Below are 25,096 nucleotides of genomic sequence, written 5' to 3'. Positions count from 1 at the left end.
TTATATCAAAGGTGAATTAACAAAAATAAAACAACAATAAATATAATAAACAAATTAGCGCATTTTTTATCATGAAAAATATTACATTAGATACTTCTACAATAAGAATTTAGAGAAAATTGTGAGGTACCTTACGATAGATTAATATCAGATGATTAAATGATTATTAGCGACTTCATTAGTTTCACATTTCTTGCAAACAAATTGAAGAGAAAAAAACAATGAAAAGGTTTAAATTGCTTATTTAACTTCTATTTACATTTATCCTAGATTTGCTTCTTTAGAAAAAGTGTTGGCTCTTATTTAAAATGGCACTAGTGAAGCATATGGTTTTCTCATAAATTAAGAATTATTTATAAAAGACAGTATTTTTTTTATTTGTCTATTAGAAATAAAATTAAAGATAAAAATTATATAATCAAAATAAAATTAAAATGCTTAGGTTAACTAAAGCTCTTTGTACTTTTTCCTCAAAATTTGCACTTTTAGTATAATTTAAGCTCTAGCTCAAAAATAACTATAATAATTTCAGTTTTAATTAATGTAATAAAAGCTCAATTCTTAAAAATAAGCATTATAAACATAAACAGTTGTATGGCATTACTAATAGGTGTATTCACAATAAAGTTAGGACTACCTAAAAAAGAAATAGGTATACCAAATATTTTTTTGTGATTACAGCTAATTACAATATTAAAATCAATATTAAAATATTTTGAAATAAAATTTTTCAACATTTAGGAGTTACAAAGGTATTATTTAAAGCCAGTAATGGTGCAAGCAAAGATAAATTAACAGCTGGTATTTGAGACAGCTGACCTTCGGCTCTCAAGCTTGTAAGCTGGCTCTCAACAGCACTTGACAACTGGGACAGATGTGACAGCTGGCTGCTGCTTGACAGCTGCGACAAATGCGACAGCTGATTGCTGCTTGATAGCTGTGATAAATGCGCCAATTGTGTTGAACTTGACAGCATGCTGTTGATGGTAGCCTGCGACAGCTTTGTAGAGCTGCTTAACAGCTGCATATGCTGTTCTTTAGTAACAGCCAGGTCATCGTTTGATTTCTGATTGGTGGATAAATTCAATGCTGTGTTCTCATTGGTTGGATCTTGTGAAGCAGTCGGCTTCCTTTTATCAGGCGTTGGGGTGACTAGTTTGTGAGCTGGTTTTCTGGTGTCATTTGATTCTGGTTTGGAGGGCAGGGGTTCATTTTCATAATACAAGGATATTATTGAATGTTTCTTAATGAAAGCCCACCACCATCTAAAATATAAATCTTCATTAGAATTAACTAGAGGAGGTCATATGCTATGTCAAACGCGTGACAATAGTAGCAAAAAGTATGATTAAGCTCTTTTCCAAATAATAAACAAACGCGCTTCTTAAATATGTAAACAGTTAAGACTTTCGAAGTCCTATCTTACCCTATTTGCTAGATTCCAAAGGCAGGCTTCAAACTTATTAATTTAGCTACTAGATAGATCCTTCGCTACATACAGACAGTTAGACAAAAAAACATCCTATTACTTTTATACAAGGATTACAGGCAGCTTATAGTGCCTATAAAGATTAAGTCATACAATATACATGACCAATGATAGGCCAGTATACATTTGAACATTGGTTAATTGAAATAAATACTGGCCTATCATAGGTCATTTGTATTGTATGACGTAATTTTTTATAGGCACTATAAGCTGCTTCAAGGCAGACATCCAAATTCCAAATGCTTCCAAGATTACTACCTGAACCCTTGTCTCATTGTGATGTTGAATTTTGTCTGTCCAGAATCCTGTTTCATCTTGTGAACAAAGCTGATAACATCCCTCAATGATTTGTTGGTCCTCCTGAATAAAAATACTTTATTTGAGAAAGCTATATCTTTAGCTTTATATGATTGTTCTAGAAACTTGCGAAATTTTCTATATTGTTTACAACCAGGGATGTTCAAGCTTATTACTTTGAGGGGGGTATATAACGTGGGGTTTTAAAGTTTGAGGGGGGTAAACAGGCCATTGTTACCCACCCTTGGACCTTTGTTTGGTAGCAAAGCTTCTCTATAATTCAAATGACCATTCCGTCTGTAAGAAACCGTTAGGGGGAAACGTGAATTTACCAGCTACTAATAAAGATAGAAGTCTTGATTTCTTGATTTTCCCTATACCAATCATCAGTTATGTAACTTTGGTCCGTATGTCTGACGGCCATGCTGCAAAAAACCAATGCATAAAAGGTGCAAAGAGGTTTCGTGATTTTATCAATTTTATCCAGTTTTAAAATATATAAATCTACTAAAAATGTGATTATAATTTATAAAATTATTTTCCTAAATCTTTGAGAAAGTATTTCCGGTTAAAGCTTTTTGCTGAATAAAGTTTTCAGGGAAAATTTCTTATTTACAACTCTTTGAAATCTGAACAATATAAATTATAAATACAAAAGAAACGGAACTGAGAGATAATATTATTCTCAGTTGCGAACCTACTCTATTATTCTAAATAATCTGTTTGTCTGTCTATTTCTAAACGTTACATTTCAGAGGAAACATTTATTAATGGGTGGGGGGGGGGCATAGACGTCCAAGGGGGGGGGGGGGGGGGTAAAGGGGTGATTACCCCCCCCCCCCCTCTCCTAAATGAATTAAGATTTTGGATTTTCAATTTTTACCCCCCCCCCAAATAAAAAAAATGCCTCTATGAAATAAAGATTACCCCCCCAAAAAAATCTTTATTTTCAAAATTTTACCCCCCCCCCAAAAAAAAAAAATAAAAAAGCTTGGACGCCCCTGGGGGGGGGGGGTTGTTTATGAAGCTAAAAATGAATTTTAACACACGTTAAATGTTCAAATTCTAGGAAAATACAAAGAACATTTAAAACACGATTTCACGAGATTTAAATTAATCAATTAATTAATCAATCCCCCCTCCCCCCCCCCCCCTAGAATAAAAAGAAGATTTAATTTAGTTTAAGTATATGAAAATTTAATTTTTTCGCTTGTGGTATGAAAACATTCATGAAAATTCCCGAAATTAATGGGCATCGACTCCTTAAATGAAAATCCGTGTGTTCGTTTGTAATATTGATACATTATGAGCGCTTATTGTGGGTGATATCATCCTTATTAAAATCTATATTGAATAAATGTTTACAAAATAAAAACCTTTGTAACTTATTTCCATTTTTTCTTTTTGATATTTTATGGAAAGTTTTTTAACTCCTGTCTTTTTTAGATTTTAAAGAAGGTGTATTAACTTTTTTGCTTTTTATTTAAGATAGCTAGCCGGTGCTTTTAGTAAGTAGTAGATGTAAAATTTTTCATAGAATTCAGATATGCAATCGTTTTTTTTTGTAGACCTCTGATTTTTAAGTAATTTAAGTTTTAAAAAAAAATAATTAAGTCGGTTTTAAGGTACTAAAACGCAACAAAATAAAAGAAGAAAATGGCCAGTATGAACAAAAATAGTAAGATCTTTAATTTGACACCTTACTTTTAAAATTCTGTTGAGTAATTATTGAAAAAATCTATTTTTTTAACCTCGGTTTAATAAAAACTTTAAACCTTAATATTTTCTCAAACAGACATAAAAACATGGGTTCCTATATACCTTTAGAATCAGAAAAATATTACGAATCCATTCTAAGCAAAATTGAAAAAAAGTAAAAACTTAAAAAAATAAAAATGGCCAAAAATATTATATTTTTACAGGCAAAACTTAATTAAACTAGCCAAATCAAAAATCTCTAAAATTGACAAATCAAGAAGCTTCACCTCAAAACTTAAAAAAAGGATAATGTTCAAACAATATATACATTAGATACTACAATAAAAATAGTGATACTTACATAACATGTAAAGAATAAAAAATTATGAACAAGTATGCTTCAGTCTGTTTATAAACTTCAAAACAATGCAGTTAAAAATGCATTATTGTTTCTTGTGTTTAAAAAATATCTGTTACAGTGTATGTACATTTGTTTAGGTTTTGTTCAGGTTTTGTTCAAGTCAACCCTTTAAAGCCGAAAATTATGATTCTTAAAATAAACTTATTTTTTTTATTATAGTTTTATAAAACTTTTTAAATTTTGCTTAGAATAGATTCGTAATATTTTTCTGATTCTAAAGGTATATATGAACCCATATTTTTTATGTCTGTTTGAGAAAATATTTACGTTTAAAGTTTTTATTAAACCGAGGTTAAAAAATAGATTTTTTCAATAATTACTCAACAGAATTTTAAAAGTAAGGTGTCAAAAGACCTTACTATTTTTGTTCATACTGGCCATTTTCTTCTTTTATTTTGTTGTGTTTTAGTACCTTAAAACCGACTTAATTATTTTTTTTAAAAACTTAAATTACTTTAAAAATAAGAGGTCTACAAAAAAATCGATTGCATATCTGAATTCTATGAAAAATTTTACATCTACTACTTACTAAAAGCACCGGCTAGCTATCTTAAATAAAAAGCAAAAAAGTTAATACACCTTCTATAGGATTTGCCATAGTACTAGTATTTGCAAAAAGAAACAACAACTTTCCAGTATGGCTTCGAAACCGATAGATCCGCTGGATTAGAACCGGTTCTCCACAACAGAGCGTCCAAGCTTTTTTTTTGGGAGGGGGGGGTACAAATTTTTTAAGGGGGGGTAATTTGTTTTTTTTTTGGGGGGGGGGGGGTAAAATGGCGCGCGAAGCTCGCCGCAAATTTTTTTTTACCCCTCCCCCCCCTAGAACGAATTACCCCCCTCCCCCTCTAGAACAGCTGATTCATCATATGTGTGTAATGGTGTGTTTGGTGTGTGTGTGTGTGTAATTTTACCTGTTATATGGCATGTTTTATACTTCACAACAAAACTCTAGAACAGCTGATTCATCATGTGTGTGTGATGGTGTGTTTGGTGTGTGTGTGTGTGATTTTACCTGTTATATGGTATGTTTGAGACTTCACAACAAAACTCTAGAACAGCTGATTCATCATATGTGTGTGATTGTGTGTGTGTGTGTGTGATTTTACCTGTTATATGGCATGTTTGAGACTTCACAAGAAAACTCTAGAACAGCTGATTCATCATGTGTGTGATGGTGTGTGTGTGTGTGATTTTACCTGTTATATGGCATGTTTGAGACTTCACAACAAAACTCTAAAACAGCTAATTCCTCATCATTTGTCAGACCAAGCTCATCCAATATCTAATAAAAATAATTATAATTTTAAGGCGGTTTCCCTCAAAGTGCCAAGTCGAGCACAAAAAAAAACGCTTTAATAAAAAAAAGGGGAGAGGTTGGTTTGCTTATGTTATTGGTTTATCTTAGGTTTGGTTAGATTCTGTTGTTTTGGGTTCAGGGTAGAACAGTTTAGTGCTTTAGTTAATACTAGCGGCTACGCCCCTAGAGGTCTCTAGGAGATAAATTCGATAACCCAATATTCTATTTTAGTTTTGAAAAGAAAAAAGAAAAAAAATTTGAATCTAATTATTTTACTTTTTGTTGTATTTTTTATACTATTTGCATATATATCAAAAGAATTGCAAACGGTGAAAAAAAAAGAAAATTTAGATATTTTAATTGATCTAATTTTGAATATAAAATCTGTATAAAAAGAATCAATTAAATAAAATTCAATTAAACCTATGTTAAGACACTAAAATTATGTATGATTATTAAACAAAAAGATTTTTGAAACAGTTGTTTGTTTGGAAGAGGGAAGGTTATCTTGTATGTCAATTAAAATCTCGCTAATTACTGTTCTGCTTCCTAGAGTCTTCACATAAAATATGGTTTAAAGCTATTTTCCATACCTTCTCTTAGAATAAAGTGCCCCAAGAAGCGAGGCGCAGAACCTCTAATAATTTAATGCTTATATAAAAGTAACGGGATGTCTGTTTGTCTGCTAAACCGTTTTGATTCCGTGTGAGGCATCAGTAGACAATAGACATGTTAAATTGAGTATAATACCGGGAGAGAAAATATGTACCTGCATCCGTTTTGATTTTCCAAGTATGTTGTCATACAGTGTGCCTTTGGGGATTCCATATTTTGTACTTGCCTAAACATTTGAAAAATTATAAAAAGTAATAATGTTTTCGTCTATAGCTTATTAGCTCGATAACTTCTGAACAGATTGAGTTCACCATTTCATGAAAACTTTGCACATGTCCCGTAATGATTTTAGGCTATTTTCTGCTTTCCCTAATCCATCTTATGCAGAGCTATGGTTGCAATCGCTAGTTTATGGTATTATAAAAGAAATTCCTATTTATAATTACTTTCTATGTCCTTGAATATTTTGCCCCCCCCCCCCACACATTGAACTAGTTTGGCTCAAAGTGGTCGGCAACATTTTTACTTTAAAAATGTATATGTGACTTAAGTTTACCTGAGTAAAACGCATCCTCTGTGTAATAACAGCCTCTATAGCCTCTTGTAACTGTGTTTGTGTCCAAGTCGGCACCTTGCTTCCAGTTAACACTGGACCTCCGTTAGGCTCTTGGACCTTTCCTCCATGTTGACCGCTGGTATGGCAATTTGTTTCTGCTTTAGTAACATCTACAGGTTTGTCTTTTAAAGAAATTTCAGTCTTAGGTGCTGTGGAGGTGAAGGAACAGCTGCTGTTAGAGTGGATAGAGAGGTCTTCAGGATCAGAAGAGAGTCGCAACAGCTGATCATTGTTGGTGACAGAGGCCGGTTGACCCATGAGAGGTGGAGAGGAGGATGGGTGGCGCATGGGGGATGATTGAGAGTAGCTTGACAGGGAGGAGGGGTAGACAGGGGATGATACTGAAGGTGAACGGGAGGAGGTAGGGATGAGAGAGGTGTCTGTGAGACGGCGCTTTTTTGGAGTGCTGCAGGGATAGTTTGCTGGCACCTCCATATTTTGTTCTGCCTTCTGAGAGGACACAAGCAGGGGAGAATTGTGCTGTAAACTAAAAAGAAAATATTATATAATTTTCTGCAATTCTAATGACAGTTATGAAAGTGGTACTGACTGACATTTAAGTATTTTTTAAAATGACCTCTTTAAATGGTAATTTAAGTGGCCATGGCTACAATATTATAGTTAGGTTTTAAAAAATGTCAATATCATTATGATTAAAAATAGGGCATTATTACTAGAAAACTAGCGACAATGCTACACGTTCGTGATAATTCTAAAAGTCTAGTCGTTAAGTTAGATATCTAAAATAAAATTTGACCAAAGATTTTTTAAATAAGAGAAATCTAGATAGTAAAATGTAAAATTTTTGTTAAAATGTTGACTTTTTTATCAGCAGAAAAAAATGCCCATTTCAGCCTTTAATGACCAAATGTCATGAAATTTTTTCAACTAATAAATTTTTCTCTAACGACGCACAGCAACGAATAATTATAGAGTTGCCATGACAAGGATTAAATGCATTTTCTAATTCTATCTTACAAAAGATTTTTGCAAAATATAATTGTTTACAAGTTCAAGTGTAAATATAACAGGGTGAATTACAAATAATACAAAAAAAATAAATTTTATCTTAAAAACCAAATGATTATTCTAGTTGTAATGTTCTATGGGGCTTATGCGCATCTTTGTATTTCTTTCTTAATTTCTCTTTCTCTCTCTCTTTCTATCTCTCTCTCTTTCTCTCTTTATCTGTCTTTCTATGTCTCTCTAGTCGCGCCAAGATAAGAAAACAATAAACTTTCAATATAAGAGGGCCACCAAAATTTATTTATAATTTCTGTACAGACAAAATAATTTTTCTGGATTGTAATAATAAAATTAAATATCACTCCTTTTAATAGGATAATTATATCATACAAAAATTTATTAAAATTCAGACATATGGACTTTCTGGTAATGATTAAAGAGTTACTATGTTCCATAAATCGTACCTAACTATTATATGAATCATCATGCAAAGTTTGAAATCAATAGGTAAATTCTAAAATGTCTAAATTAACAAAAAGAGCAAATGTTATGGACAGACTATAGACGGACCAACGTAATTATAGAAATAATATACAAGCAAAACTTTATTTAGTTCATAGGCAAAGAATGATAGGAAACATGTTTAGTTCTGGTTTGTTGAATCGCCTTTGTGATGAGAAATTATCATCATAAGAAGTAACCTAATAATTAACACTAATTTTACATTCAATAAGATTTCTGTGATAAAAGCTTTGGACATTCAAATGTTCTGTAGGTATAGAGTAGCAACGCTCAACAAAGACTCTAGAACACAACGAATATTTTTACAGCGTAAAATAAGTAATATTTTAGAATAGACAAAAACACAGTAATTTTTTTTTTTGCTAGTTGTAGAAATGGCAGCTACCCCCCACTGAACAAATATAGTAAATTAGTCTAGGCAATAATCATGATAACCATCTATTAAAAGAAAACTAGAAATTTACAGTCAAAACTTTTTGGTCCAAATTAGAGCAAATTATTTAGTACAATTCAAATAACATTGTGTATTAATAGCTAATTATGCCATGATTAGCCTTTACAAAAATTATATATAAATTATTATGTCATTGATTAAATACAATAAAATGTATCTTGTCTACATTTTGTAAATTTTTGCCCTTAAAGACCTCTAGGGGCACTATTTGAAAGGGGAAGGGGAGTAGTCGGCCTTCCATTTTAGTTTTGAGAAGAAAATTTTAAAAATTGAGATTCAATTACAAAACTTAACATATAAGATAAAGTTATCATACTCGAGGTTTATTAAGTTTTATTATAAAAAAAATAGTTTGAATCGTCCTAAATTATTTGTACATTTAGTATCTCCATAAGACAATAGTTGATAGAGATAGCTTTGCATAGAAGTAACTTAGGGGGAAAGGGATGGTTAATTAAAGTGTCAAATATTTTTTCCACTGTGAGAGGCCCTATCTTGCGGGGCGTTTACCTCCTTTACCCTAATCTTGCGGGACTACCCAGTACCAAATATAACCTAATATGGTAATTTACAGGGGGTGGGGGGGTATGTGCTCGCTAAGCAATTTGAGAAAAAAACGACCATACGATCTGATTACTTTCAAATCACTCACAAAACATAGATAGTGATTTTTTTTAAGATCCTCATTTTGATCTTTATGTAAATTTCATATTCAAACTTTTTATAGAAGAGAAAATTTCCATTTTTCCCTGACGCGAGCATCCCCTAATTAATTGTGAAGCGCCGGGCTGACGCCCATCATCAGAGTAGTGTAGCTACTCAATGATTAATGACCTTTAAAGTGACTTGACTTGATTTTGGACAATTAAGCTGTCAAGACAATGACTGACAGGGAGGGAGGTCACATTGGACGATTAATTATACTGGTAACCGATTTTTTTTTGTAAACATGTTATCTTATTCTTTGACTTTAACTTCAATTAAATTTTAATTATTATTAGTTCTATTATATTAGTGTTCAACGTTTAAACTAAAAATTCGTATGTCATTTACGGTTAATTTTGTTTATAATCATTTCCATCAGTTGTATTACCCTGTAAAAACTTTTGACATTATATCTATATGTAAATCTAAGAGTTCATGTTGACTACATGACTTTATAAAAGTTGGTGTTACTGACATATTATCTACATTAAGATATATAAGTTTTCCGGAATTTTAATGTTAGGGGGAGATTTGAAATCTGCATCAAATTTTAAGGATTTTTTATAAAATTCGTTTTTTCTATAATTCTTTATCTAAAAGCGGAAATGCATTTTAAGTTAATTAATTTTAACCAATAGGATAGGTGGATTTTAAACTACCTGCGCTCTAATTGGTTGAATGATGTACGCCATCCAATCAGAGCGCAGATTTTTTAAATCCACCAATCACAGATGCCAAAATTAATTAACTTAAATTGCATTTCCGCTTTTAGATAAAGAATTATAGAAAAAACGAATTTTATAAAAAATCCTCAAAATTTGATGCAGATTTCAAATCTCCCCCTAACTTTAAAATTCCGGAAAACTTATATATCTTAATCTACATGCTAATTTTGAGAAAGTAATTAACACTCTATGTCGAAATGATATTGTTAATCGTAGATACAATTTCATACATTTTAGGGTCAGACATTGTGTTTTAATTTTCTCCTTCTGTGTTATTATGAAAGTTTTCAATCTTGTTTATTGGACCAATAAAGGTTGCAAATACGACCTACAATAAACTTATTTGGATTTATTTTTTTCAATAAATGGCATTAACAAAATTATCTTCGAAAGTTTCTATATTTTTTGCTATAAAAACAAAGTTGAGAATTTACTTTCATTGAGCTAAAAATGATACAAAAAAATCAGAATGAAAAATTTTCTTGGAATATAAATCAGATGTAAAGATTAAGGAAAAAGATCAAAATTAGTAATAAAAAAAAGGTTAAAAACAAAAGAGAAAAGGTATTAAAAACAGTATTTTATATTGATTGTCCTTATTGAGCTTCCTAAGTTTTCACTATTCACTAGAATCAGATTTTAAACTCTGTGAAAGAACCTGAGTTTAAGGTTTTTCTAGTTGTCCTGTGAGAATAATTTAATATTAAATAATCCGCAAGAGTGTTCCCTAAGGCTGTCCTTTAAAGGGTTGTGTACTTGTAGCCCCAACCAATTACAATTTTTTCCCGAAGTATTAAAAACTCGTATCAGTCAGAAACTTGTACATGAAATTTCTTAGGGGATGAGAGAAATAATCATTGGAGGGAAAATTGTAATGTCCACCTTAGGTTCTTTCAATGAGTTAAAAATAGTGTTAAAGGTAGAAGTGTTTTATCTTTGTACTGTCAATATAATAGTTAAAAATATTATTTTTTTAAAGTTAAGAACACATTAAACAGAATAGGATATAAAAGCAAGTAATATATCCTATTTGAGAAAACTAAAAATTAAAAACAAAAAATATAAATTCAGAATAATAAAATCCGTGTTTATCATGATTTGAATATAAGTATTATGTTTTTAAATGAAATAAAAGAAAAACAAAAAAATAATAATCTTTTGAATTTAAAAATTATCTTATTCTTAAGAAAAAAAGCTGTATCCAAGTGAAATTTGTTTCCTATTTACAATTTTAAATGGACTTCCTTAAAATCCAGGCAACGGCCGAGATTTTAGATTTATTTTTAGTAGCTAAGTGCAAAAAAATCATTAATGGACAAATGGATATAGTTATTTATATAGCAATAGTATACAAATGACATAAAAAAAGAGAGAATTTGTGATAAATCATAAAAGGTCACGTATCTTTTATAAAAGAAAGCAATGTGTTTTTTTTCTTTGTAGCATAACCGACAGACCGACGGACTAATTTAGTTGTTACTGGAAGCTCCTTTTGGTAAGGTTTGTCTTCACCAATGAAATTTAACAGTTTATCTTAAATAGGAAACAAGAAAATCTTAGTGCTACAGACGGACTGGCAGCTAACTGACAGAAAGACGGATGGAATAGTTATTTCTCGCATCGTATTATAAACGGCTTTCCGCGGATATAGAAAGTACAATTATAAGATTTAAACTAGTTTTTTAAGGACCCCAGGTGCCGAAGGCACCGGCTAAAAAAACGGGTTTTAATCTTATGATTGTACATTTTTATAATCGTAGAAAGCTGGATATAATACGATGCTAGACATAGTTTTTTCGTATGGGTGAGAACCGGTTCCTATCCACCGGATTCGAATGAATACGAGAAAGATTATTTTTAATTTCTAGGCATTTTCATACCGTTTGTAAAAACGCAATGTTACGTATTAAACGGTTTCACCCATAGCAACTTTTAAATTTTTCCTTCGAAAAAAAGGACGATGGAAAGTAGAACTATATCAGTATAGCAGCTTTGCTTCAAAAGTTCAAATGGTTGAATGGCTTTAACGTTTTGACCTCATACGCAATTTTACAATTTTACATAGAGAAGATGCGCAACAAAATTTTAAAAACTTACTTAATATTTTGATTTGTTTGTTCATCGGTCTGGGGAGTTTCTCCAACTTCAACCAAACCTCGAATCTAAAACAAGGATAAACACATTATTAAATAGCAGGACTATGTAGCAGTACGTCATACACCTGTATGATTAAGTGACATATAAAGTAGTAAGGTTTCATCGACTGAAGCTAGATTTTAAAAACTGAAAATTGGATTAGCTATTTTCAAGATCTTACGCTGCAGAAAAAAATAATATAGCTGGTAAAACCTGGCTGTATATGAGTCATTCGAGCCTCAGATAATTTCGATTTAGGTTTAGTCTTTTGTTCCTGTATGTCCATCTGTCTGTCTATCTGTAATACTAGAATTATTTGAATTTAAGTAACAACTGTCTGTCTGTCTGCCTATCTGTAGGTCTAGATTTAGTTTATTAGTAGTAGCGAAGCTACTCTAAGTTTTCCTGTCTGTCTGTCCTTCAGTCTGTCTGTCTGTAATTCTAGAGTTACAATTTGTATTTCAAGCCTCTCTTTTTAGATGTTGCTACTTAATCATCTTTTAAATATCAAATGTTTTGGAAAAATACGTATTATAAATTCTTTTAAAAAATAAATGAATAATATTTATATTTTTTTTCTTAATTCTACTTATTGGTTATAATCAAAAGAAACATTAAAAAACACATCAACCAGGAACAATTATGCTCATGAGTAGCAAAGACAAAAAAATATAATAGTCAAAACGAGAACAATAAACTGTAATTAATTACATAACAGGATTGCTATCTTGACGAATACAAGCCTTTGGGGATTATGAAAAGAAAACAAAGTAGCGGGTTTCGTCGTATTTCTCAGTAACTTTTTATAGGTTATTTCAGGTTAGGTTAGGTTAGGAAACAGGGTTAGGAAATATATCCTACAGGGTTAGGGCACCCCGCAGGGGCTAGAAATAAGAGAAAAGATGCTGTGAAAATTCGGCGAAACCCGCTACTTCGTTTTCTCTTTTGAACCGTCTTTTGCTCTCTTGTTGTGTATTATCTTGTGTATATATGTGTGTGTGTGTGTTGTGTCATGTGGTAAATAACGAATAAAGACAAACAGACAGACATAATCTGAATATAGAGCATTTGAGCTACTCAGCATTAAATAAAAATATTTGTCTCCCTATCTTTCTTAATATTTCAGTTCATTAGAAATAAATCTAAATGGGTAGCTCTAAATAATCTTTTGAAAAGGTGTTTTTAACTTATTTGAAAAAAATAACTTATTTTGATAAACATGTTAGTAGATTATTAAGGCGCATAAAGTAAAGTATTAAGGATATTTGCAGGTATGGAGGAGACATTGGACAGTTTATTACACTAGTACCCAAAGTTTTATAATATTATTCGTTGGCTGAACAACTTTTGGGACATCTATAATACAAAGTAGAACGATGTCTGTCTGTCTGTCTGTCCGTCTGTCCGTCTGTCTGTCCGTCTGAAGCTTAAGATCTCGGTAACCACTGAACCGAATGGGCTCTACTCTTCAGGGAATATACCTACTGGTCCTGTGGTGGTTTTAAGATATTTTCTTGGGGGGTGGGACACCCATAACCCCCCCAAAAACAAAAAAATCCCCCCTTAGGGGAGACTTCAACGTCAAATAAGGTGGTATCGTACATAAAAAATTAAATTTAACAAACAAAAACATTTAAAGTGCCACTAGAGGCCTCTAGGGGCGTAGCCGCTAGTTTATTATATGCTAATTGGTTGGTTTATTAAGTTGATTGTCTAAACAATTCAACAACTAATTGTAATCTACAGAAGGGGTAATTTTGTGTATCATCATTGGGGATGTATATCAGTTTATCGGACATTGTCTTATCCCTTTAGATCCCTGGATATTAGAGTTTATATAACCATAGAATTAGTTTGAATTGAATGGAATATCACCAACACGGATTCAAGCCCCTACAGGGCCGGGACCAAACCTTCTTATTGCCAAATCATTAATTATGAGTAAAAATACAAAAAAAATACTTCCTTTTAAAACTTTATAAAAGATTTCAATCCTGAACTGATTGATTTCTCCTTTTTATATAGGTCCTGGGATGGCTTTAGGCTATTTTATCATTTTATTTAAGCCTTCAGATCGTCTTAGGCTATGTTGCTTTCCTTTCTAATACTTTTAAATGCAGAGCCCCTATATACTAGAGGCGCAGCCGCTTGTAAGTTAATAAACTAGACAGGTGATCTTTATTTTACATGAAAAAAGAATGATAAATTGTTGTTTAGTTAAATTTGTTGGCTTTTATCTATAGAATCGCTTCTACTAATAAATAAAGCATTTCCATATTTAATGTTTCTAACCCTGCGGGTGGTTTAATTAATGTGCAGAGACTCTGCTAACCCTTACTTTTAATTATTTTAATTTGAACTGGCGGACAAACAGACTTATGCTGATTATAAAGTAGCTGTTCTATTGATAAAAATGTTATAATATGATATGACTATGATAGTGCAATTTTTGGGATCACGCTTCCTTTTCCACACAATGACAAACATCATTTATGTAAAACAATTGGATCTAAAGCTATTTAAACATTAGACTATAAAAGTTTTAAAGATCAATATAATAGATTTGAAATCTGCATAAAATTTTAAGGATTTTTTATAAAATTCGTTTTTTATATAATTCTTTATTTAAAGGCGCAAATACGATTTTGACCAATAGGATAGCTGGATTGGAAACTACCTACGCTCTAATTGGTTGAATGATGTACGTCACTTAAGCTTCTCAAATCAGAGCGCAGATAGTTTTCAATCCACCAATCACAGATCTCAAAATTATTTAACTTAATTTGTATTTGCGCCTTTAAATAAAGAATTATATAAAAAACTAATTTTATAAAAAATCCTTAAAATTTTATGCAGATTTCAAATCTATTATATTGATAAAAAATCTTTAAAACTTTTATGGTCTATTAAACATATTTAGTTGAGGTCTCTAAGTCACATTAAAAGAGCGGACAGGGGCAAGTTTGACACACCAACTTAATTATTTTATTCTTTTTTTTTTGGGGGGGGGGTTAATCCTTACTCTTAAGATTTATTTAGATTGAGCATTTAGCAAGATCTTTCTGGGTTAGAGACCCATTACCTTGTTTAATTACGTACTTGTTTATACTTAAGCGTCGACACTCTACTTTATGTCGACACTAGCGGCTGTGCCCCTAGCATCTAGGGGCTCTAAATTTGAAGAGCAGAAAATAGCTTAAAACCATACCCAGACTTGTTTAAAAAAATAAAATATCCTAAAACAATCTCAGGGCTTATACTAAGCTTCCCTCTAAAGGAGAACCATATCGGTTCAGTGGTTAGCGAGATCCTTCGCTACAAACAAAAAAGCTTAGTACTTTATATTATAGGATTGTATCATCTAATAAAAGCCACTAATCTTCAAGAATAAGACAATAGTAGCAATACCAGTAGACATAATATATCTCAATACCCAATAATGATAAACAAAATCACCCCCTTCTGTAAAGTAAGATTGTTGGTTTATTGTGGAATTTACAGTTCTATGTCTCCCCCCCCCCCCTCTTAAATATAGTAATAATTACACAAAACGTTGAAAAGAAAAAAGAAAATATGTGATTTTTAAAGATTTTGCACACTTTTGTACAATTAAATTCTTGCCATTCTTATTCAATAACAAAAGGGTGGTGTGCAATCATTTCAGCATATCACTGCAACATCCGAATAAAGTTTCATATTTGTACCAACACAAAAAAAGCGAAGTTGTATTTTTATTCAGGTATCTAAAGAGATAAGACAGTGGCCGATAAATTTATGTACAACTCCAATGATGATACACATAATAACCCCTTCTGTAGATTACAATTATTCTTTAAAACCATTGGACACTCAACTAAATGAAGAAAACAATCAAAATTAATTTTAAGCACCGAAGGTTATTAAGCCAACGAATAAGAAAGAGTTATTTTAAGACTTTGAAGACTAGTGTAATAAACAGCCTAATGTCCCCTCCCTCCCTGGTTTTTATGTTGTAAGGAAATAAAGAGGGGAGGGGTAGTTTGTGCTGTATTAATAATCTGCGGTTCTGATGATGTAAATGTGCGTAAGTGAATGTTCATCCAAAAAGATTAGTTTTTATTGCGCAGATTATAATAATGTGCAATTTTTTCCGCTATTAAATCTATTTTTTTTAAAGAAGAATAATTTTAAATCCTTATAATAAAGTAACAGAATGTGTGTTTGTCTATGTGTCTGTACCGAAGGATATCGCTAACCGCTGAACCATTCGGGTTCTCTTTAACAGGGTAGCTTCTCATAGGTCCCGGGAAGGTCTATAACTATTTTGTGGGAGGGTACCACCACCCTCCCAAGAGAAATCACAAAAAAAAATTATATTTAGAGACTTGAACGAACATGGAAATGTTACGTATTATTTAAAAAAAACATTTAAAGTGCCACTAGAGGCCTCTAGGAGCGATCCGCTAGTATAATTATAATGTAAGCAAAATATGTTCATGGCATGAAAATTTATTTGTAGCGATGGTCCATTAATTTTTCCTTTTGTATGGAATAGGAGTAAATGAATATTGGTAACAGATCATTACAGACAATTAGACGGGCAAAGAAGGTAAGTTATGGGAATCATCACAGTAAAAATGTAATTTTACATTATTTTCTAAATCTGTAAACATTTACACGGCTCTATTTTACCACTTAAGCTTAAATACACCATTTTTCTGAATTTAAAGATAAGCGGTTAGTATTGTCATGCACCCACTTGCAAAAATAAGGATTTTAACTCTTTTTTTGCTTGAGATATTTGTACATTGTATTGGTGATCTGATAACTATTACTTTTAAAATTTAAATCGGTCCAATCTCAATTTCTCTTTGGCAAAGATATTGTACATGAAAATAAAGAAGATATTATCATTTTGTTATACTCTTATTCCTACTAGCGGATGTACCATAAGCATCTTGGGGTTGTTATGACGAGGTAGGTAAGAGTACAAAAATGGACTAAAACCATCAAAAGACTAAAATTAAAATTAAAATAGTCTAAAACCATCCCGAAACCTATTTTATTTCATAGGATAAGCCTATAGTTTTTGCAAGTTTGAACTATTACATGGAGTTTGAGAAAATTAGGCCCTAAGATAAATAAAAATTATAAAAAAAGCATTATTTTCTAAAGTATCGAAAGGCATAGAAAGCTACTTTTCTATCAAAGAAAGTATTATTTTGAACTGATAAAATAAAATTTTTAACCTTATAGTATTGGATGTTTGTGACAGGTCAATACTATTTTCACCTTTCTAGTGTCCTATTGTTTATTTTCATATTAGTTCTTAATAGGGCAGCTACTATATAACTGAATTTTGTGTGTCTATCTATACATCAAAGTACAATACAAATGTGCTCTTTTTATGTTAATTGGCATAATATAATCAAATTTAGATAAAGAATTTTATGACTTAAAAATAAACATCTACATCTATACATAAAAAGTAGAACGATGTCTGATTGTCCGTTCGTCTGAAGCGTAAGATCTCACTAATCAATTGGGTAACACTTTTCAAGTCATACCAATGTCTAAGGCTATATTATAAGGTTTAGACAACCTTCTCCCTGGGAAAACCCACTCCCCCTCCCAAAAAGTTGGTAAAGAAGTATGTATCATTGTATAAGCTACTTTTTTATACATATATGAAATGTGGTGGTTTACCAAATATACCTGTAGCTCCTGTGCTGCCTGCACGACTGTCTGTATATCCTGATACTTAACACATGACATAATCAAATATACCTGTAGCTCCTGTGCTGCCTGCAGGACTGTCTGTATATCCTGATACCTAACACATGACATAATCAAATATACCTGTAGCTCCTGTGCTGCCTGCAGGACTGTCTGTATATCCTGATACCTAACACATGACATAATCAAATATACCTGTAGCTCCTGTGCTGCCTGCAGGACTGTCTGTATATCCTGATACCTGACACATGACATAATCAAATATACCTGTAGCTCCTGTGCTGCCTGCAGGACTGTCTGTATATCCTGATACCTAACACATGACATAATCAAATATACCTGTAGCTCCTGTGCTGCCTGCAGGACTGTCTGTATATCCTGATACCTGACACATGACATAATCAAATATACCTGTAGTGCCTGTGCTGCCTGCAGGAATGTCTGTATATCCTGATACCTGGCACATGACATAATCAAATATACCTGTAGCTCCTGTGCTGCCTGCAGGACTGTCTGTATATCCTGATACCTGACACATGACATAATCAAATATACCTGTAGCTCCTGTGCTGCCTGCAGGTCTGTCTGTATATCCTGATACCTGACACATGACATAATAATCAAAAATACCTGTAGTGCCTGTGCTGCCTGCAGGTCTGTCTGTATATCCTGATACCTGACACATGACATAATAATCAAATATACCTGTAGTGCCTGTGCTGCCTGCAGGAATGTCTGTATATCATGATACCTGACATAATCAAATATACCTGTAGTGCCTGTGCTGCCTGCAGGACTGTCTGTATATCCTGGTGCCTGACACATATTTGTCCTGTGTACATGTATTCAACTAACTGGGCCAGCTCAACAAAACCAACATCCTTCAGAATCACAATGGGAAACTAAACAAAAATAACAATGGCAACATTCAAAAATAGTAGAATCTTGAACTTGAATAGAATCTTATTAAAATACGAAATAAACAAAGACAAACGGACAAAGTGAGTTATAAGATAGATATTCAGATCGCTTAACAGAGAAATAAAAAGAGGGAAAATGCAAAAAAAAATCATGAAACCATTAAAATATCAGGGTTCTTAAAGCTTGACAGACAGACAGACAAAACAATGTTAATATTAGATGCGCATTCATAATAGGAATCTTCACTTAAAATTTCAGCTGTCTATCTTCAGTTATATTTTCATAATATCGTTTCGGACTGACCGACTAACATCCTGATGGGCGGAGGGAAAGGCAAAGTTAATTATAGAGTAGTTTTACTACTATATATAGTCTGTTAAGGGTAAATGTTCAAAGAGTCACAAAATTTAATAGTATCTGAGAAAATTGTGTTTCATTTAGAAATCTTTTATTGGAAAAAGACATATTTCGTCTATAAAGGGTTAAAAAATTAAATTTTTTATAGTTAAATTTATAACCGCTAGGCTGTCTAAATATTAAATTAAACACAAAGAAAGAGTCTGTCTTATCAACAAAATGCAGTGTTAATATTACTAAAAAAATTTGCATTTTATTTTATTGGATTAAACGTATTTATTTTTATTTTGATATCATCAATAATATACAGAACTCAAACAATACTTTTATATGAAAATTATGGTATTTTATCCAACATTTCATATATGAAGACTTAATTGTCATTTTTACTTCATATAAATTAATACATTAATTTAGTCTAGTAACCACTTATTTCATTTAAATATAATAAATAAACGATAACAAATGAAATTACCAAAGAAAATTGTAAATGAATATATTTCATTCAGGAATAAGGTATAATCAACAAGCGAAATAAAATTAAGGGGACAGATGTAAAGCTCGTCAATTCTACTATGTTTTGACCCCCAAAGACAGGTTTCGTGATTTTTTTCGAATTAATTTTGTTGTTTGTGTAAGCTGTGTTTCATTAGACGAACATACTAATTTTATAGCAGATGCTACGCTACAAAGAAAATATAACAAACCTGCGCTTCGTTTTCAGCAAAAAGTTTCTCAAAATATGGACTAGCAGCACATAAAATTACCTAAAAATAAAATTATTAGCAGGGTGGAAAAAAAGACATTGCACTAGTCCCAAAAGTTTTATAATAACGTTTCTCGTATTCATTTGAATCCGGTGGATAGGAACCGGTTCTCATGAATACGAAAAAACTATGTCTAGCATCGTATTATATCCAGTTTTCTACGAATATAGAAATGTACAATCATAAGATTAAAACTAGTTTTTTTAGCCGGCGCCTTCGGCACCACGGGGCTAAAAAAACTAGTTTTAATCTTATAATTGTACATTCTATATCCGCGGAAAGCCGTTTATAATACGATACGAGAAATAACTATTCTCGTATTCATTTGAATCCGGTGGATAAGAACCAGTTCTGATGAATACGAAAAAACTATGTCTAGCATCGTATTATATCCAGTTTTCTACGAATATAGAAATGTAAAATCATAATATTAAAACTAGTTTTTTTAGCAGGTGCCTTCGGCACCACGGGGCTAAAAAAAACTAGTTTTAATCTTATAATTGTACATTCTATATCCGCGGAAAGCCGTTTATAATACGATACGAGAAATAACTATTCTCGTATTTATTCGAATCCGGTGGATAGGAACCGGTTCTCATCCATACAAAAAAACTATGTCTAGCATCGTATTATATCCAGCTTTCTACGAATATAAAAATGTACAATCATAAGATTAAAACCAGTTTTTTTAGCCAATGCCTTCGTCACCTCGGGGCTAAAAAAAACTGGTTTTAATCTTATGATTGTACATTCTATATCCGCGGAAAGCTGTTTATAATACGATACGAGAAATAACTATTCTTATTCTTTGGCCTAACAACATTGGAGACTTTTATCGAATTTTGATTTGTTTCCATTAAGTTTCAACCACTAATCTACGCAAGGGGTAATTTTGTGTATGAACATTTAGGATGTAAACCAATTCATCGGCCATTGGCTTATCCCTTTAGATCCCTGAATTATTAGTGTCGCTGCTATAAAAAAAATATGCTCAAAATATGGACTAGCAGCACTTAAAATAACCTAAAAATAAAAAAAATTACGTCAATGATTTAATTATTACAGTAAAACACTAGAGGGGAAAAGGGGGTTAAATAACTGTATTTCCCTATCCCAATGACCTTGTGCCGACTCTTAATTGGGTCTTTGAAAATCAACCAATGGTATCGGGAATATTTACACAGCCAAGTAACAAAAAATAACTCGCTAGCAGACGAGGTCATTGGAAAAGGGGGGGAGGTAGTTATCTGTATATACTACAGATCTGTTGTTTGATTAAAAAGTAAAAGGTGCAAATGAAACCATGTATTGTATAGTCTACCTAGGGACTTTTTGAGTAGATTCGATACCAAAACAATAATTAACTAAATATCTGAAGGAAATATGACCTTAAAAACATGGATACAGGGATATTCCAACTGATAATTTGATAATCTGTATTTTATATTTATTTTATTTTTCTAGCTCCTACATGCATGTACCTGTAACCAAAAGGGCTCTCTTGACTATTATTAATCCTTACTAAAATAAGCTTTAAAATATCTTTTCTTTTTTATTTTCCATGTATACATCCCTATATTCTTGGTATAAAAAAAATTTTGAATACAATTTCATAACAAGCCGGTTAAGTACGCATCTTCGAAAAAAGCAGAAGAAAAAGGTTGTTACTACTTTCAAGCTAATTTATAACTTTAGCTAATAAAGTAGTAATGTGTATTTTGGTATGTATATGTCAAGAATGATCTCAGAAACCATTTTCAGAAAATCTTTATTTTAAAATCGGGGATGGGGTTGCAACATTAATGGCCCTAAAATCTACCAAAAATGAATAAAGCCCCAAGAATCAATAGGCGGAGTCGCTATTAATCAATATATAAAAGTAACAGTATCTTTATCTGTCTGTTTGTGTGTGTACAGAATAATCTCGCTAACCACTGAACCGATATGGTTCTCCTTTACGGTGTAGCTTTGGATAGTTTCTTGGAAGGTTCATTACTAATTTGGGGGAGGTTACCAACACCCTCTCAAAATAAATCGACCCTAGAAAAATCCCCCTTTCCCATTAAAAAATTCTTTTTCTTTTTTTATATTTCACTACCCCGCTCTTGCTATCAACACCCCAAGTGCCCCTAGAGTCCCATAGGGGCGTAGCCGCTAGTAACATAATATATTGGCAATATTTAAAAGTTAATTGAAGTTATTTTTGCAGAAACGTATCAACATCCCAGGAAAAGGTCAAACTTGCTTTTATAGTGACGCGTTTATTTTCAAGAATGAGGGGATGGTTGGTGGGCATTTAAATATACTCTTTCAGGGATGTACAATGGAGGGGGGGGGGGGCAAAGGGATGTATACACCCACCAAACGAATTTGTAGAAGAAAAAAATTATTTTAGCCCCTTTAAAAAAAATGTACCCCAACCATTTTGAGAGGGGAATTTTAAAAAGATCGGGCATCCTTGTATTTATTTTATTTTTAAAATGTCATTCCAAAATACACAATTTTCTAGAGAATATATTTTCATCATAACCAGTCTTATTTTAAATTTATATTTTTATAAGTATAAAGTACACAAATTCTTAATCCGTGACATTTTTGGTAGAAAACCAGCATTTTTTGCCCCCCAAAAGCACCTAGCTCGTCTGATGTGCGCTAGTTTCACCATCTAGAAAGAAAGCAACAAGAACTATTTCGGGTTTTATCAAAAAGGTCATACCCATGAAAATATTTTCTTTAGTACTTGGTTTAGTTTTTAATAGCGAAGCTACTCTATAATTCGAAATATTTGTCAGTCAGTACGTCTGTAAGAAATTGTATGCAGAAAACATTCATTTCTCGGCTGAAATATTTTACAAATTCAGCGAAAAAGACATCTACATCACATCTACTGAAACTTCTTTCCGATCAGTTAAGATATTAGGGTCAAGTGCATTTCACGGTAAATTGTTCCTAATGACGAATAACCCCAGAAATCTAAGAATTTTAAAGGCTGCCTGCTGCTAAACGGCTGAACATATATGCCAACACACCGTTTTAAGCGGTATAAGAAGGCCGACAAACCATGAACTGCACTTGACTAAGAAATTACAACCTTGCAGTGGGGGAAGTTTACACTTACAAAGATGCAACACATTTACAGTGAGGGACGCTGTCAATTTGAGAGATGCAACACATTTACAGTGAGGGACGCCGCCAATTTGAGAGATGCAACACATTTACAGTGAGGGACGCCGCCAATTTGAGAGATGCAACACATTTACAGTGAGGGACGCCGCCAATTTGAGAGATGCAACACATTTACAGTGAGGGACGCCGCCAATATGAGAGATGCAACACATTTACAGTGAGGGACGCCGCCAATTTGAGAGATGCAACATATTTACAGTGAGGGACGCCGCCAATTTGAGAGATGCAACACATTTACAGTAAGGGACGCCGCCAATTTGAGAGATGCAACACATTTACAGTGAGGGACGCCGCCAATTTGAGAGATGCAACACATTTACAGTGAGGGACGCCGCCAATTTGAGAGATGCAACACATTTACAGTAAGGGACGCCGCCAATTTGAGAGATGCAACACATTTACAGTGAGGGACGCCGCAAATTTGAGAGATGCAACGCATCCGCAAAAAATTACCTTATGACATTTTATATTCTTGCCCTGGGCCGTCAACATCACATCTACCAGAATTTCTTTTTCCAGCAGCGAGGAAAATACAGATCCGAGATTGCATAGATAATTGTTCCATCTGAAGTTTAGATGCCGTCATACTTTTTGCAACACTCGCGGATACGCGGTCATGGCATCTAGGGGAGCTGTCTTCAAACGGGCAGAAAGGGGTTAGAAATATAGCTTAAAACCACCCAAAGACTTAAATATTAAATAAATTAGCCTAAAATCATCACTGGACCTATGTGAAGCTTGCCAAAATAAGGGAACTTAATTGGTTCAGTAGTTATTGAGATCATAAGCTCAGACAAAAAAAAACATTAATTCTTTAAAGAACAGGATAACTTATTAGTGCACCTACCATATAAATAGGTTTTTTTTGTATACATTTGACCTTAAGTACCATAGATATCCTATCGTACAAAAATAAAAGAAAAAAATATCTTATTCTTGTTAACATCCTATAGAAAAAAAACATTAATTACTTTAAACTATATACCTTCCTTGTTTTAATACTTAAATTAAAAGTTTTCTTTAGATATATCTCAGGAGAAGGTTGTCCTATCTCAGCTGCTATATAGTCAAAAACCTGCTAAAGCACTATTCTCTTGTTGAGCTGTTTTAGAGATTTGTAGAAACACATAACGCTTACACAAAATAAGTACATATACAAGTATTACTTTTTAAATATGTAGTAGTTGTAACTCAAATTTAATTTTCATTGCCACTCTTATTTTGCACTACTTTTTATTTCGAATGACCTTGCTTCTATAATCTATGTATTTGGATACATAGAATGGTTACTTAAAGTCTAGTAAACTGTTAGCTAAAAAGGCAGGGAGGGATAAGATAATGGAATATAAATTACACTTATGCCCAAAGTTCTATAACCCCGTTATCTTATTCCTTGGCCCAAAAACTTTGTTGCATTTTGATTGGTCGGTTCCAAACTAGTTTTCTCCAATCTTTTCAACCTTTAATTTAGATCTATAAAAGGAGCAATTTTGTTTATCATCAATGAAGATGTATAAAGATTTATTGTTCAATTTGTTTCTAATTTTCCTAAAGAAAGATGTATACATTTTTATTATCCAACCTTAAAGCATATTAACCTTGTGTTTAAGGGTTCGAATGCTAAACCAACACAAATGTATCACCTATGTACACTACGTACTGCCTTCAATAAGCCTATAAAACAACATTGACTTTAAAAGGACGATCTTATCCAATTTTTCCAAAAGAAGGCGTATCAACTTTTTCACTTTTTATTTAAGATAGCTAGCCGGTTTTTTTAGTAAGTAGTAGATGTAAAATTTTTGATAGAATTCAGATATGCAATCGGTTTTTTTGTAGACCTCTTATTTTTTAAGTAATTTAAGTTTTTTAAAAAAAATAATTAAGTCGGTTTTAATGGTACTAAAACGCAACAAAATAAAAGAAGAAAATGGCCAGTATGAACAAAAATAGTAAGATCTTTAATTTGACACCTTACTTTTAAAATTCTGTTGAGTAATTATTGAAGAAATCAATTTTTTTAACCTCGGTTTAATCAAAACTTTGAAGTAAAATATAATCTCCCACAGGCATAAAAAATATGGGTTCATATACAGGGTGCGGCACATAAATCCGGACTTTTTCTAATTTGTAAACAAATGCACATAAAATCGTCAATTTTAAAGATTTTATCAAATTTTAAAAACTGAAAGGCAAAATAGGTATA

At 32.3% G+C, this 25,096-nt stretch overlaps 1 protein-coding gene across 1 annotated transcript; it reads right to left on the bottom strand.

The window, feature by feature from the left end:
* Positions 1–352: 352 nt before the first annotated feature.
* LOC145322750 (uncharacterized) lies at positions 353–23,476 on the bottom strand. The gene is made up of 9 exons (XM_080164998.1): positions 23,344–23,476; positions 19,645–19,704; positions 18,430–18,561; positions 11,906–11,970; positions 6,377–6,923; positions 5,975–6,046; positions 5,105–5,190; positions 1,748–1,849; positions 353–1,265 (listed from the first exon to the last, which is right to left on the bottom strand). The coding sequence occupies exons 1-9, from the start codon at positions 23,380–23,382 to the stop codon at positions 731–733; spliced, it is 1,638 nt and encodes a 545-aa protein (XP_080021124.1). The 5' UTR covers positions 23,383–23,476; the 3' UTR covers positions 353–730.
* Between the last annotated feature and the right edge of the window lie 1,620 nt (positions 23,477–25,096).

Source organism: Acartia tonsa, chromosome 6 (genome assembly GCF_053477335.1).
Source record: "Acartia tonsa isolate MP-2025a chromosome 6, ASM5347733v1, whole genome shotgun sequence".
Classification (NCBI taxonomy): Eukaryota; Metazoa; Arthropoda; class Copepoda; order Calanoida; family Acartiidae; genus Acartia; species Acartia tonsa.
Note: the sequence above shows the minus strand (reverse complement) of the source record. Positions and strands in the feature narration are given on the sequence as shown.